The 16,305-nt window shown below is 43.9% G+C and overlaps 1 protein-coding gene and 1 long non-coding RNA gene across 12 annotated transcripts in view; one reads left to right on the forward strand and one right to left on the reverse strand.

Moving 5' to 3' along the window:
• LOC125463397 (collagen alpha-1(VII) chain) overlaps positions 1 to 16,305 on the forward strand; it is a 377,348-nt gene that overhangs the window by 354,374 nt on the left and 6,669 nt on the right. For all 11 annotated transcript variants that reach the window (XM_059654498.1, XM_059654507.1, XM_059654500.1 and 8 more), the window contains 2 exons: positions 2,338 to 2,409; positions 11,348 to 11,520. In XM_059654498.1, coding sequence (XP_059510481.1) covers positions 2,338 to 2,409; positions 11,348 to 11,520 — 245 coding nt within the window. The remainder of the gene's footprint in view (positions 1 to 2,337; positions 2,410 to 11,347; positions 11,521 to 16,305) is intronic.
• The window catches only part of LOC132210952 (uncharacterized), a 121,792-nt gene that overhangs the window by 11,526 nt on the left and 93,961 nt on the right, over positions 1 to 16,305 (reverse strand). The gene's annotated exons all lie outside the window — the stretch shown is intronic.

Below are 16,305 nucleotides of genomic sequence, written 5' to 3' on the forward strand. Positions count from 1 at the left end.
GCAAACATTAAGAAAAAAACAAACAAGAAATTTCGAGAGAGAAAAGTAGAAGTACAGAAGAAGAACAAAAATGATGCATTGCGAGTGGCAAGTGGTGGCCAGTAACAGCTCCTAGGACCGCCCAACTTCTCTTGCTGGTTGCACCAACAAGGTAAGTAAATGAACAGCAGCTTACATTTTGCATGATAGCCTCTAGTTAACCCTGTAAAGACCTGTGTGTTTAGCGGCTGACCACCTGAAAACATTGTCTAGGTAGTTTTTCACATATTTTACAAAAGAATCTGAAACAGTGTTCAGACGTCAATTTGCATTTGGCCTATTACCTGTCTCAGGTGAACATCCTGGAAACTTATTAGACAGATCCATCTACTTTGATAGGCAGTTAAACCCTGATGCAGAAGAGTATATACACATTACTGCCATATTATATCTTTAAGCACCCACTAGCATCTGTAAAACAGAACTAGTAAACGAGATAATGGGAACTGCAGATGCTGGAGAATCCAAGATAATAAAATGTGAGGCTGGATGAACACAGCAGGCCAAGCAGCATCTCAGGAGCACATGCTGCTTGGCCTGCTGTGTTCATCCAGCCTCACATTTTATTATCTAGTAAACGAGATCAGATTTCTTGGCTGCTGAAATTAATGAAAAAATACATATATTGGCATTGGAGGCAGACCAGAGAACATTCATTACATTGATTCCAGGGTATGGATAGATTTTCTTATGAAGCGTGGTTATGCTGATCTTGTACTCAGTGGAGTTTAGAAGAATGAGAGAAGACCTTATTGGAGTACATAAGACTATTAGGGGGTTTGACAAGGTGGGTGTGAAGAAATTGTTTCCCATTTTGTACAAATTTAGGACCAGAGGACAAAATCTTTAGAGAAGGGATTGCCCACTTGAGACAGAGATGAGAAGGAATTTCTTCTCTCAAAGAGCAATGAATCTGTGGAATTCTTTACCACAGCAAGCTGTCGAGGCCAGGTAATTAAGTATGTTCAAGGCTGAGATAGACTGATTTTTAATCATTGAGGAAATCAAGATTTTGGGGAAAAAGGCAGTAAAGTAGTCTTGAGGATTATCAAATCACCCTTGATCTAATTGAATTACAAAATAGACTCAATGTGCTGACTGACCTACTTCTGCTCTTATATCTCATGGTCTTATGAGCTAAAGGGATAATTGTATCCCAAAAGAACAAGAGCTAAGGGAAGCCAGATTTAGACCGTTGTCATATTGTTTTGGACCAGAGTGGAACCACTCAAAATATATCAAGAAGGTAGTCTAAGCTCTAACCTTTTGTTATTTTAAAGGTAAGTGTGAGGTGGATGCATTCCAGATGCAATTTGATTGGTCAAACTACTGAACATTAAGCAAAACACAATTTACTCAAACACTTTAGTTAAAATACAACAAAAGAAAGAAGAACTTGGAATAATTTAACTCCATTTGAAAACTTAACAGAATAATGGATTATTTCACTACTAAACAGTAACTGTTCCAATTTAGTAACATCCCATTAACACACATTTGGCAAAAGGAAAATTCAGAAAAAGGAAAATTATCTCACATGCAACTCCAGCAGCCCACGAGGAAATACATCCAAAGAAAACTCAGAGTGTGTAGCAGTCGGGAGACATCCACTGCCTTCCAACACTGCTGAGACCCCAGCAACAACTACTGCTGAAGAAACTAAAAATCCTGGTTCTGTGAGACAAGACCCCACCCAGTCAGGCTGCTTCTATCATTCCAGCTTGAAAAAATAGCCTGAAGGCCTCACAAGCTGTTTACTCCAGTGGTTTTGATAGACTGCCCAGTACCTCTGCCCTAAAACCTCTCTTCAGAACAAAAACAGGATAAACTAACTTCTTAAATCCATCACAATATTTGCCCATCAAGAGTACCCAGTCTTTGTACTTAGGGGCACAGGATACTAAGGAATTCTTCTGCCTGACAATAACTTTCTTGAACTTAAGGACAAAAACATTCTTTTAAAAAAGGACTGGGATAAATTATGCAGAGATAGCATGGATAAGTGCTGTATTAGTATCACTAACAGATCAAAAGTGGTTTGACATTTCTGATAGTGCACCTGAAATAAATACAGATATTAAATTTCCTTTAATGAATCAGGAGACCCTTTAATGGAAATAACAGGAAGCAATTATATTTCTAATTGGTTCAACAATGAATTGTTCTGCGACATTGGTCAAGTTTAACTAAAGTACTTATTACCTTCTGAGATGCATTAGGTGGCAGGAACAATTGTTGAAGTAGTGTCTAATTCAATATGCACCACTCATTAGTTCCTTAAACTTGTATCTCCAACAGATATGTGGAATAATAAAGATTTAATGGGCACATCTTTTAAGAAGAAGTTGCTTCTGGAGAATCCATTACCAGGTAAATTCTGCACATTAACATCTTCAGATGTAAGTCATATTTGCTGTAATAAACGGTTTTCTGTGCTACCTGAAAGATTTCATTCTTCATAGAAGAAATGGTAGCTCAGTAACATATTGCAAAGTAACACAGCATAATCAATTGGCCATTGGATGAGAGACACCAGAAATTAATTACAAGTTCTAATCTGTGTAGAGCCCTGAGAAACTCCAACAACAACAACTACCAGCACATTAAATGTTACAATACTTGGCACCTCATAGCTACTGTGTTATTTATTTAGAGATCTTTGAAGTAACTGAGTTTGAATGGATGTGACAAAAATATAGAGGAAAAAAGGTAGTTTCCCCATCCAATCCCTATCCTGCCATAGTCTAACTGCTGATCAGTTTTGTTATGATTTTCGTAAACACTGATAACTTCTTAGAAATAGCTTTACACTTCTAGTTAATAGATGAGAAAGGGAAGATGAAGATTTCACATTTTAAGACTTTTACTGTAACAAAAGACCAAAATCTCTGTTGACTAACGATTATTGTTGTAGGCAATTTATATTTTAAACCACAGAAGAGAATTTTCCATATTTATACTTAAAAGCTTCTGATCATATGTTACCCTTCCTTTAACTCTGCATAAATTCAGTCTTTTCAATCAAGAATGAGCTTTCACCCATATTCTGGCATGAAGAATCGTGGAGATTTTCAGCTTGTAGCTGCTCACACTCTCCCTACCTTGGCAGACTAACTGTGTCTGTGCGCTTCCATGGATAGCTGACAAACCATTCCCCTCTCAAAATACATTAAATCACACGGATGTTGTATCCAGGAAGAGGTGTTGATTAGCTATTTTTGAAAGCCAAACACATTTTCATCCATGAAATAACTGCCCAGTTTCAAGCATAATCACCTTGCATCTTCTTCCAGTAAAACAAATAGAACCTATTTAACCTCCTATGGCCAAATTAGGGAGACTTCATAACAGGTCATATGACAACTTAAATTAAAATGAGTCAAAAACATAACAATATTATAAGCCTCATAATTGTAACACCTTCTTGAAAATCAGAGATTTGCATGGCAAAACACTTTGGAAAGTGAATCAAACTTGCAAGATATTGTCAAGCTGATCAAATCCAGAAAGATAGTTTCTTGTCAATTGGAGCTCCAGATCTCATCAGACATAAGCCAATGTTTTTGAGAGAAACAGAATCCACACTTTGAGCTACTATCTTTGGGATCTTTGCAAGTTCCCAAGGAGTTTAAATTCAATTTATGGATAGCAGCAATCTTGTGAATCTCTTAGGTACTGCTGCAAAGATGTCATTCAGCTGTCTTCTTATGTGATGCAGTAAACAGCGAAAAAGTTGCATTGGGACATTGATGTTCCAAACAGTGGCAGATTGAGTTCAATATGAATCTAAGAAAGATAGATCAGATTACTTTCTAAACAGCAATAAATGTGGAATGGAATTAGAAACATAGAAGCATAGGAAGGCATGCAGCACATAGAAGGGGTGATTTGTGTCCATACTGGCTGAAGAAGAATTACCCAGGCTGACCCACATTTTATCTTGGTCTATTGTGCAATAGGTTATGGCAGTTTAAGTGTATATTACAATCTTTTAAAATGTGTTAAGTGTTTCTACCTCTGCTCTCTGTTCATGCTGTGAGATCTGGTCCCACCATCTTTTGTGTAACAAAGCTTCTCCGCTAAACTTCTACCAATTACTTTAGATCTATTCATCCTCTTATTGGCCTCTATAATTAGACACCTCAGAATTTTAGACACCCCATTAAATCTCTTTTTAGCCTCTTCTGTTCCAAAGAAAACAACTTGAGTTGATCTAGTCTTTCCTCGCAGTTATAATTCTCAATTTCTGGCAATATCCTCATAAACCACTTCTACACCTCACTAATGTGATCACTTCATTCTTGTAATCATAAAAATATGTTAAAGCACTTTGTAACAATGTTACAGGCTCATGCAAGTTTCCTGTTTTCTGCCTCCCTCACTTTTCAAATAGAGAGGTTATACTTGCTACTTTCCAGTCCAATTGAATCTCTCCTGAATCTAGGAAGTTATGGATAATTAACAGGAACGGTATACTATCTCATTAGCAAACTCTTTTTAAGACCCTAGAATGAAATTCATCTGAACTCAGAGACTTGTGAACCTGTAGATCCATCAGTTTTCTTAGTATCACTTCCCTTGTGATTGTAAATTTCGCTAAGTTCCACTCTCTTTAACCTTGTACAGCAATATTTACTTTATCCCCAATAGAGAAGACAGATTATGAACATAGACTGAATTTTTCTTATTCCAATTACATAAGATAAGCCATCTATCTTCTTGTAAATCATAACAAGACCACAAAAAATAGGAGCAGAAATTAGGCCATTTGCCCTATCGAGTTTGCTCTGCCATTCAATCTTAGCTGATGAGTTTTTCAACCTCATTTTCCTGCTTTCTCCCCACAACCTTTGATCCCCCTTGACAATCAAGAACCTATCTATCTGTCTTAAATACACTCATTGACCTGGCCTCCACAGCTTTCTGTAACAATGAATCGCATAGATTCACCACCCTCTGGCTGAAGAAGTATTTCCTCATCTCCATTCTTCCCTTCACTCTAAGGCTGTCCCCTCAGGTCCTAGTCTCTCCTGCTAATGGAAACATCTTCACAATGTCTACTCTATCCGGACCTTTCAGTATTCTGTAAGTTTCAATTAGATCTCCCTTCATCCTTCCAACTCCATCGAGTATAAACTCGGAGTCCATAAACATTCCTCATATGTTAAGCTTTTCACTCCTGGGATCATTCTTGTGAACCTCCTCTTGATCTGCTCCAGGGCCAGCACATCTTTCTTGAGATATGGCTCCAAAATTGCTCACAATATTCTATATGTGTGATCTGACCACAGCCTTTTAAAGCCTCAGAAGTACATGCCTGCTTTTATATTCTAGTTCTCTGAAAATAAATGCCAACATTGCATTTTCCTTCCTAACTACCGACTCAACCTGCAAGTTAACCTTAAGGGAACCCTGGACTAGAACTCCCAAGTCCCTTTGCACTTCAGATTTCTAAATTTTCTTCCGATTTACTAAATAGTCTATGACTCTAATCTTCCTATGAATGGAAGTGGACACCCTCGCCAGATAGACTGAGCTTGGGGAGCACCACTTGAGTGAAGACAATTGCATAGCCTCACTCAGGACACATCCTGAACACAGGGACCCTAGGTCAGCCTACAGCAAAACCCCGAAACAAATTCAAGCCTCAGTCAAACTGTTAAAATTTTCATCAGTATCCAAGCCAGCAAGCCATTGTAGTTGCTGCCAATTATAATAAAGGGCTCAAGCCCAAGCTTGATAGGGTGAAATTGGTTAAGAAAAATTCAACTTGATTGGCTCAACATTTTTCAATTAGAAAATGGCTGCCTGAGTGACTTCCTAGTTAAATACCTGAACGTTTTTCAGGGAGGTCTAGGGATTATTAAAGGACCCAAGGCCAACTTACATTATTGACAAAGAAGCAATTCCACAATTCTGTAAGGCTCGTCCAGTGCTATTTGCCTTATCTGCAAGAGTACAGGCAGAAATCAGGAGGCAGTAAAGTGAACAAATCATCAAACCAGTACAGTTTGCACAACTGGCAACACTAGTTGTACCGATTGTTGCTTGGTTTGCCTTTGAAGGGATTTTAAACAAACGTGAACTATTTTTTGCAGCTAGATAAATATCCAATCCATCTGGTGGGGGTCCTATCCTTCACAAAGTTGAACATGAGCCATGCATACTGTAATTGCAATTAGATTGCATTTTTTTTAGATTTCCCTACAGTGTGGAAACAGGCCCTTTGGTCCAACAATTCCACACTGCCCCTTGAAGCATCCCACCCAGACCTATCCCCCTATAACCTACCCACCCCTGAACACTACTGGCAATTTTAGCATGGCCAATCCACTTAACCTGCATGTCTTTGGACTGTGGGAGGAAACTGGAGCACCCGGACGAAACCCATGCAGACACAGGGAGAATGTGCAAACTCCACACAGAGAGTCGTCCAAGGCAGGAATTGAACCCGGGTCCCTGGCACTGTGAGGCTGCAGTGCTAACCACTGAGCCACCATGCCACCCTGATTAGATAAGGATTCACAGAGGTATGCCATAATTAATGCCCATAAAGGTTTGTACCAATATACAAGAGTGACTTTTACGTTATCATCAGCCAGTACCATTTTCCAGCAGACGATGGAGAACACTTTCCAAGGTCTACCCAAAGTCGCCATTTATCTGGAAGATACTAATAACCAAGAAGACCAATAAAGAGCATTTAGAGAACTTGGACAGAATGCTTCAACATTTCTCCAAGAGAGGGGAATGCCATATGAAGGAAAAATGAGTGTTCCAGGTCCCCAAGTGACCTACTTCAGCTATAGAGTAGACAAGACCAGGTTACACCTGGTGGAAGATAAAGTGAGGGCAATCAAAGGTGGCCTGGCTCCTCATCTTAGATCTTTCCTTGGGTCGGCAAATTATTACAGAAAATTCATATGTAACCTGGCCTCCATCAGGCACTCTTACATCTGTTATTGAAGAAAGATCAGCCTTAGAATTGGTCTTGGAGCAAAGCTGTAGCTCTTAGGGAAGTGAAAAAAGCAGTTATCATTGTCTTAAGTGTTGGCTGACTATAATCCCAAGCGAGATGTGGTGCTAACATGAAATACCTCCCTAGAGGTATTGGGGCATTGTTGACTGATCAGTGATATGCTTCCCAGACACTAGCTGATGCCAAATGAAGGTATGCTCAGATATCTCTCTTTGATGTGAGAAAGTATCATCAATTCCTTAACAACATAAACATGTAATAGTACAGATCACAAAACCTGTTTGTGATCGGTAATATTAAGGAGGACTACTTAAAGTGCACAGGGCCATACCGTCCATTGCTTCAGCTCAAATGCAGCAATGGGTTCTTATTCTGAGTGCATACAGTTAGAAGTTGGAACTCCGTCCAGGAGGCCAAGTGGCAAACACAGATGCCTTGAGCCTCCACCCACCAGTGGATACACCACCAGTGGTGCTGCCACAGGAAGAGTGTGAGATAACAAGGTGTTATGAAGAAGGGTCTAGGCCCAACATGTTAGCCTTCCTGCTCCTCTGATGCTCCTTGGCCTGCTGTGTTCACCCAGCTCTATCCCTGTTATCTCAGATTCTCTGGCATCTGCAGTTCCTACTATCACAGGAAGTGTGTGTTCTGGTTCTAAACTTTCTGGACAACCTTCCGGTCACTGCTGACAATATCAGACTATGGACACAAACAGATCCTGTCCTGGCAAAACTAAAACAGCTGGTGGTGATGAGGGAAAAAAAGGATCTTCACAACCAAAACTGAAGCCTTTCTAGACCTGGCAAGATCAGATCACAAGTAGAGGATGGCATATTATCATGGGGAGCAAGAGGGATTATACCAAGTAAAGTTTGCTGCCACAAATGGTCTGAACTATACCAAGATAATTCAGCATTTCCAAAATGAAGATAATGGCAAGAAGTTGTGTCTGGTGGCTAGGATTGAATGGCTGCATAGCCACATTGACGGGGCAGTGCCCAGAGTGCCAACAAGGACAAAAATTACCACCAGCAGCTCCTCCACATTCATAGGAAAGGTCGGGTAAACCCTGGACTTAGTTCCACAACGACTATGCCAGTCATTTCTTGAGCACTATGTTGTTAGTTATTGTAGAGTCCCCTTCAAAATGGCTTAACATGCAGAGAATTCATTCATCAAACAAGGGACCACTGATTGAAAAGGTGCAAGCATCTGTTGCAATACCTGGACTCCCAAAGGTATTGGTCATGGACAACGGGCCATCGTTTGCCAGCAAGGAATGCAAATATTTCCTAAACTCAAATGGCATTTGGCATGTCAGGACAGCTCCATTCCATCCATCATCCAATGGCTTGGCAGTAAGTTCAGTCCAAACTTTGAAGGCAGTCTTAAAGAAATAGCCTACAGCTTCACTTGATAACAAACTGTACCATTTCCTGCTTGATTATAAGACCAGCCTTCATGCAATCACAGGGATAGTTCTAGCAGAGTTGCAAATGGGGAGAAGATTCCACACTAGGTTAAATTTGATCTTCCTGGACCTCAAGGGGAGGGTGAAATGGTATCAGGAATGCCAATGTCGTACACAAGTCTCCTCTAAGCAAGAGAAACAGTTTACTTCAGGGGACGGAGTTTGGTGTCAAAACCACGGGACTGGCCATGCATGGGTAAAAGATATGGTCAACACAAGGTCAGGTCCCATGTAGTTTGAGTAGGAGAGGTGCTCCTGAACAAGCACATAGACCACAGGAAAGCCACAACCTCACAAACAGGGCTAGAGCAAAACTTACCTGGCACCTCAGAACATCCAGGAAGGCTATCAGAATCTATGGGTTCTCCCCCTCTGCTTAGTGCTGAAGAAACCGCTCAGGATGAGTTGGACATGGCAGATGTCGCAGTCTCAACACTGTTATCGTCTGAAGAAGATTAGTTTCAGCTGAGACACCCTGGGCACAAGACACAGGCTATGATCCAGTACACACTGCCAATATCCGAGCCAGTGTCAGAGGAATCAGACCTGATGCCAAAAACTCCCAGGAGAAGCTATAGGAAAAAGAACCAGTAGATAGAGGGGGAGGGTTGTAGAGATTGGAATAATGACAGCCAGGTAGATCTCATAGAATATGAGCTACGTGATTGGGGCTGTTAGCCTGGTCCAAACAGGGAGTTCTGGCTGACAGATATTAGCAGGAGTGTCAGGGATTTTGTTCCCTTTAGAAGTCGGCCCTGTGCTCGCCGGGTCAGTGTCATGTACTATGCACATGTAAATAAAGGGTGACTTGGTAATGGGAATACTTACCTTCGTGGAGTTATTTCACATACTAATTCATAACCCACCTTGCCACTCATCTCCAAAGCTCCTCATAGTTCATCTGGTAATTTTGTGGCAACTCATGACACGCCAGTGATTTTTTGTGGCTTCTTACAGCCCACTGCCGTTGTGGTGCTACTCCCTGCCACATTACCCATTGTCATTGTACTGTTCATACTATTATACATAGTGTGCATCATGGACAGATCTCCGGAGATATGCTAAGGTAAAATAAAGCTTTGAATATCTACTGGAGACTTCAGTACATATTAAAAAAACTCTCATTCACAAAATCCCTCTGACATAGTTAAAGTCCCCTCAAATATTTAATCCTTTTCAGAAAAACATTTGTATTCATAACCCCACATCAAGGACAGCTTATCCTTTAATCGCCTCTCACGTTATCAAACTGTGAACATATAACTTCTCTCTACCACCCACAAATAATGACACAGTGGAAGCAATCAGGCAGTAATAATGCTTTAATTATACCACTTAGAGTTATGTCTAAACATCTATTGAAACTCTACACCATTTTGTTTCAATTTGCAGACACAGGCAAGCAGATTTCTTTTCAAATTTTAAGGGGCAGGGGAATTAAATAACTTGACAGTTTTGCATACCTTATCCATCATTCACAAGCATTTGTATCTCTACTGTGAAATGATGGGACACATTGTCAGTTGAGGCTGCTCCTTAAGCAAAGCTCAAATCTGCTAGGCCTACGCATTGAGTTCAGTTGGCCGATGCAATTCATAATTTGGGTCTATATCCCTTTCCCTACCAGCAAAAATAGAAAATGGAGGTGGGATTTCTTGGTCTAGGTGTTGTCTGCCATTTTTAAAGCTTCAAGCAGTTCGCAGGATTCTATAAAATACCAGTTTATGGCAAGTGATTTCAGCAATAAACACTGGCAATAAAAATTCACTGAGTTAAAACATTGGCTTTGCGCATGTTTACAGAAAGGCCCATATCAATAAAGGGATAGAAGGAGTTGCAGATGCTGGAGAATCTGAGATAACAAGGTGTAGAGCTGGATGAGCACAGCAGGCCAAGCAGCATCAGAGGAGCAGGAAAACTGAAGTATCGGGCCTAGACCATTCTTCAGAAATGGGGGAGGGGAAGGAGGCTCTTAAATAAATAGGGAGAGAGGGATAGGCAGATAGAAGATAAAGGGATTGACATCAATGCTAGCTACAGTCACTCAAAGGCTTGATAAATGGATAACACTCACTGGGGAGTCGAACCTGTATATAGAACATAGAACTGTATAGCACAGTACAGGCCCTTTGGCCCATGATATTGTGCTGAACCTTTACCCTCATCCTAAGGTCTATCAAACCTCCACCCCTACCTTATACTATCATCCGTATGCCTACCTAATTGCTGCTTAAATGTCCCAATAAGGCCAACTCCACTACCCTCTCTGGCAATGCATTCCACGCCCTTACCACTCTCTGACTGAAGAACCTACCTCTGATGTCTCCCCTATATCTACCTGCACTCACTTTAAAACTATGCCCCCTTGTAATAGCTACCTCCACCCTAGGAAATAGATCTGGCTATCCATTCTATCTGTACCTCTGATCATTACCTTTGGTAATTTTTGATCTGTACTTTTGGTATTACACTGCATTCTAAACCAGCCATCCAGCTAAGTGAGCTTACAAACCCTCAGTGCTTCAATGAACAAATGACATATTTAATTCCACGAAAAGGTTAGACTGGGCATCAATGAGTTGAATAAACAATCAGGATGAGTTCATTGGCATGATAATTATTTGCAAGGCTGTTTCACAGCATTTTCATGTAAAAATGTGTTTCACTATTGAATTAAAAGCAAAATATTGTAGATGCTGGAAGTTGGAAACCCACAAATAAAATGCTGGAGAAAGACAGTAGGTTTGGCAGAATCTGTGGAGAATGAAACAATTAACGTTTTGAATCTGGTCTTCTTCACTATTGCCTGAGTTGAGGACAGATTGATTGTTTGTCTTTCTGTTTCTATATCTGCACAGTTCCTTGTAGCCAACCAATGGATGAAGGTTCCTGTTCACACTATGAGCTGCTATGGTATTATTCTCCCGAAAGCAATGAATGCAGACCATTTGTGTACAGTGGCTGTGGAGGAAACAGCAATCGTTTCCCTTCAAAGCAAGGATGTATAGATAGATGTGTGGAAGGAAAGAAGGTATTTGTGTTTTTCATTGGATGTATCAAACTGAGGATTTCAGTTTAATTTTTAAAAGTTGTATTTTGTCATTCATTCATTCATTCCTGAGCCAACAATGCCATTTATCTCACGGACAGTAAGGTCATCCTATTTGTTCCAGTCGTCAGAAAAGCTAAACATACATAACTTCCATATTTCTCATATATTTAGTCCGCCAAACTGATGGAAAGAATTTGAACAGTTTTGTACTTTATTTGCTCAAAATTTGGTTGCAATTTAACATTCGTATTTTTCTGTAAATCTTCAAACAATCAAAGTGCTTAATCTTGTCAGTCTGTGTTTGGTTCACTTATAGGCAGTTGATGTAGCAGAACAGCGTTCCTATTCACTATGCCCCTGCCACTGTAAAATAAAGTTACGTACCAAAGCTCACAGATGTTCATCACCTGTACCAAAACTGAGTTACCCTCCTTAGTTCCATAACTGGAGTTCACATTAATTTAGTTCTGATCTGATAAAAAAACTTCTCAGTCCTATCCTAAAATGTGAAATGCATGTGTGAATCAAACTGAATAAGGATAAGTACAGACAGAAATGACTAACATGTTGTCAGCAATATTGATCCTGTTACTTACATGCCCCTCCGCCCCCACCTTGTTCAGAATAATGGACAGAAAGCCCAAAAGTACAGGATTTCCTGAACATCCTGCAAATTTTACAGGCGATTTGGTGGGGGCAAGGTAATGTTATGAATTCAAGATGGTATTGGCTAGATAATTACATAGGAAGTATGTTAAATTAGAGTAACACAGCCTCCATAAAAGCTTTTGCCAGGCGACAAATCACCTCACAGCATATTTGCCATCTGGCTCTTGTCCCACCATTTTTTAAACTGAAAAACTTCTTAAACTTCTGCTTTACCAATCCATTTACATTACACTATACAATCGTCTCCATCTCAGAATTTAAAACTGCCATTCTTGATTCTGAACTTGTCACACCATGACAAGTCCTTGAAAGTCCCACATAGTCAGTTAACCAGCAAAGACAAGACAGACAATAAATTTTGAGAAGATTTGTAGCTGAGGTTGAGTTTCTGGATGTGAGTTTGCTCGCTGAGCTGGAAGGTTAGTTTTCAGACGTTTTGTCACTTTTTTTTATTTGAAAAAATATACTTTATTCATAGAATGTACAAAAAATAAAACATTTATACACCTATCCAGTCATGCAAGCCGCTCCAGGTTACCCAGGGGGTACGTACACCAACTAAAGGAAAAAACAAAACAAAGAAACAAAAACAAAGCAAAGAAAATACCCTGGCAGTCGTCTCCCCGCAGAGTCCCCTTTGGCCCCCTGACCAGTTGGGGAATGCGCCAGCTGGGCCCAGTTACCAGAGAGGGCCCTTGCTTCTATTCTGGACGAAGGGTTTCATATGGTGGTCTTTCCCCACCGTGCCTTGGCGGAGGCTGCCCAAGCTTTAGCGCGTCCCTCAGCACGTAGTCCTGGACCTTGGAGTGCGCCAGTATGCAACACTCGGTCGGGGTCAGTTCTTTCGGCTGGCACACCAGCAAGTTGCGGGCAGACCAAAGACATCTTTCATCGCATTGATGGTCCTCCAGGTGCAGTTGATGTTGGTCTCGGTGTGCGTCCCGGGAAACAGCCCGTAGAGCACGGAGTCCCATGTCACGGAGCTGCTCGGGACAAAGCTCGACAAATACCACTGCATCCCTCTCCAGACCTCCTGCGCATAGGCACACTTCAGAAGGAGGTGATCGACAGTCTCATCCCCCCCGCAGCCGCCTCAAGGGCAGCGTGTGGTGGCGCAGAGATTCCGGGCATGCATAAAGGATCTCACTGGCAGAGCCCCTCTCACCGCCAGCCAAGCAACGTCCTTGTGCTTGTTTGAAAGTTCTGGCGATGAGGCATTCTGCCAAACGACTTTGGCAGTCTGCATGGGGAACCACAAGACGGGATCCACCCTCTCCTTTTCCCGAAGGGTCTCGAGGATACTACGTGCTGACCACTGCCTGACGGCCTTGTGGTCAAAGGTGTTTCCCTTCAAAAATTTCTCCACGAAGGACAGGTGGTACAGGACGGTCCAACTACTCGGAGCGTTCCGCGGCAACGAGGCCAGGCCCATCCTTCGCAACACCAGGGACAGGTAGAACCTCAGTAAGAAGTGACACTTGGTGTTTGCGTACTGAGGATCTATGCACAGCTTGATGCAGCCGCACACAAAGGTAGCCGTCAGGGCGAGGGTGGCGTTCGGTACGCCCTTTCCCCCATTTTCCAGGTCTTTGTACATGGTGTCCCTGCGGACCCGGTCCATCCTCGACCCCCAAATGAAGTGGAAGATGGCCCGGGTGACTGCAGCGGCGCAGGTCCAGGGAATAGGCCAGGCCTGCGCCACATACAACAGTACCGAAAGCCCCTCGCACCTGACAACCAGGTTCTTACCCGCGATGGAGAGGGACCGGAGCGTCCACCTGCCCAGCTTCTGCTTCAGTTTGGTGATACGCTCCTCCCAAGTCTTAGTGCACGCCCCAGCTCCACCGAACCAAACACCCAGCACCTTCAGGTAGTCTGTCCTGACAGTGAAGGGGATGAAGGAGTGGTCGTCCCAGTTCCCGAAGAACATGACCTCGCTCTTACCCCTAATGACTTTGGCACCCGAGGCCAGTTCAAACTGGCCGCAGATGTCCAACAGCCTACTCACCGATCGACGATCAGTGCAGAAGATGGCGACATCGTCCATGTACAGGGAAGTCTTGACCTGAAGGCCTCCGCTGCCTGGGATAGTCACGCCCTTCAGGCTCAATTCCTTCCTGATGGATGCGGCGAAGGGCTCCACACAGCACACGAACAAGGCAGGAGAGCGCGGGCAGCCCTGCCTGACTCCAGATCTGACAGGAAAACTGTCCGATTCCCACCCGTTGATTGAGACTGCGCTAACAATGTTGGTGCAGAGCAGCCGGATCCAATTGCGGATGCACTCCTCGAACCCCAATTTGGAGCGGACATCCCTCATGTAAGCATGAGAGACCCTGTCGAAGGCCTTCTCCTGGTCCAGGCTGACGAAGCAGGTGTCCACCCGCCTGTCCTGCACATAGGCGATCGTATCCCTGATGAGCGCGAGGCTGTCAGTGATCTTACTGCCCGGCACAGCACAAGTTTGGTCAGGGTGAATCACCGACTCCAGGACAGACCTGACCCGGTTGGCTATGACCTTGGCCAGGATTTTGTAGTCCACGTTCAATAGTGAAATGGGACGCCAATTCTTAATTTCTTCCCTCTCCCTCTTCTGCTTGTAAATGAGGGTGATGATGCCCTTCCTCATGGACTTTCACATTTCCCCTGCCCGAAGCGCACTATTGTACATCTCCAGCAGGTCCTGGCCGACCAGGTCCCACAGAGTGGAATACAGCTCGACCGGTAAGCCATCACTCCCGGGAGTCTTATTTCCTCTCCAAGGACTTGAGGGCTCTGGTCAGCTCGTCCAGGGATATCGGCCGGTCCAGCCACTCCCTCGTGCCGTCATCTAAGACCTCCATGATCGACGACAGGAACGACTCGGAGGCCGTGCTGTCCGTGAGCTTCATGTTGTACAGTCCAGCATAGAAGGATCTGCTGATCCTCAAAATGTCAGGCCGAGACGACGTCACCGAGCTGTCGTCCTCCTTCAGCCGGCTAAGCACAGAGCTCTCTTTGTGCACCTTCTGAAAGAAGAAATGCGAGCACGTCTCGTCCTGCTCCACGGAGCGGACCCTGGACCGGAAGATTATCTTGGAGGCCTCCGCGGCGAAGAGCGAGGCTTGCTGGCCCCTCACCTCGCGGAGGTCCTCCGTGACATCGACCCCCATCAACTGCAGAAGGAGCAGGTTCTGCAACCTTTTCTGGAGTCGCGACACCTTTCCCTGCCTCTCTCTCGCCTTCCGAACACCCTTGAGGACAAAGAACCTCTTGATGTTCTCCTTCACCGTCTCCCACCAGTCGCCCGGAGACTCAAAGAGGGGTTTCACGGTTCTCCAACCGGCGTACTCCCTCTTAAGCTCCTCGACGTTCCCTGGGGTCAACAGAGTTGTGTTGAGCTTCCACGTCCCCTTGCCGGCTGGCCGGTCGTCCTGTAAGTGACAGTCGGCCAGCAGGAGGCAGTGGTCAGAGAAGAATACCGGCTCGACGCTGGTGGACCTGACCGAGAACGCCCGTGACACAAACAGGAAGTCTATCCTTGAGCGAATGGACCCGTCTGGCCGCGACCAGGTGTACCTCCGCTGCGCTCCGTCCGCAGGGGTACTGAAGACGTCGAGCAGCTTGGCGTCCTTCACCGTGCCCATCAGGAATCTGGACATGATGTCCAGTTGACTCCCCCCACCCGCTGTCCCCAGGCCGGATCTTCCATCTCCATCGATGATGCAGTTGAAGTCTCCACCTAGGATGACCAGCCTGGACGTAGCCAGCAGGGGTGGAAGCCGCTGCAGGACAGCCAACCGCTCACTCCGTACCGCTGGGGCGTACACGTTGATCAGCCTCAGGGGAGCGTTCCTGTAGGTGACTTCAGCCACTAGGAGGCGCCCCCCACTACCTCCTGAACTTGAGAGATGGTGAAGTTTCGCCCCCGCAGCAGAATAGCCAGGCCCGAGGAGCGACAGTCGTTACACCCCAACCAGATTGAAGGCCCACAGGTCCAGGCGTCGGACCATTTCCCGTACCTGCTGAGGTGCGGTATCTTGCACTCCTGCAGAAACAGGAGGTCCGCCTTGACGGTGGTCAGGTAGGCCAACGTGGACACACATCTTGCGGTGG

Source organism: Stegostoma tigrinum, chromosome 25, assembly GCF_030684315.1.
Source record: "Stegostoma tigrinum isolate sSteTig4 chromosome 25, sSteTig4.hap1, whole genome shotgun sequence".
Classification (NCBI taxonomy): domain Eukaryota; kingdom Metazoa; phylum Chordata; class Chondrichthyes; order Orectolobiformes; family Stegostomatidae; genus Stegostoma; species Stegostoma tigrinum.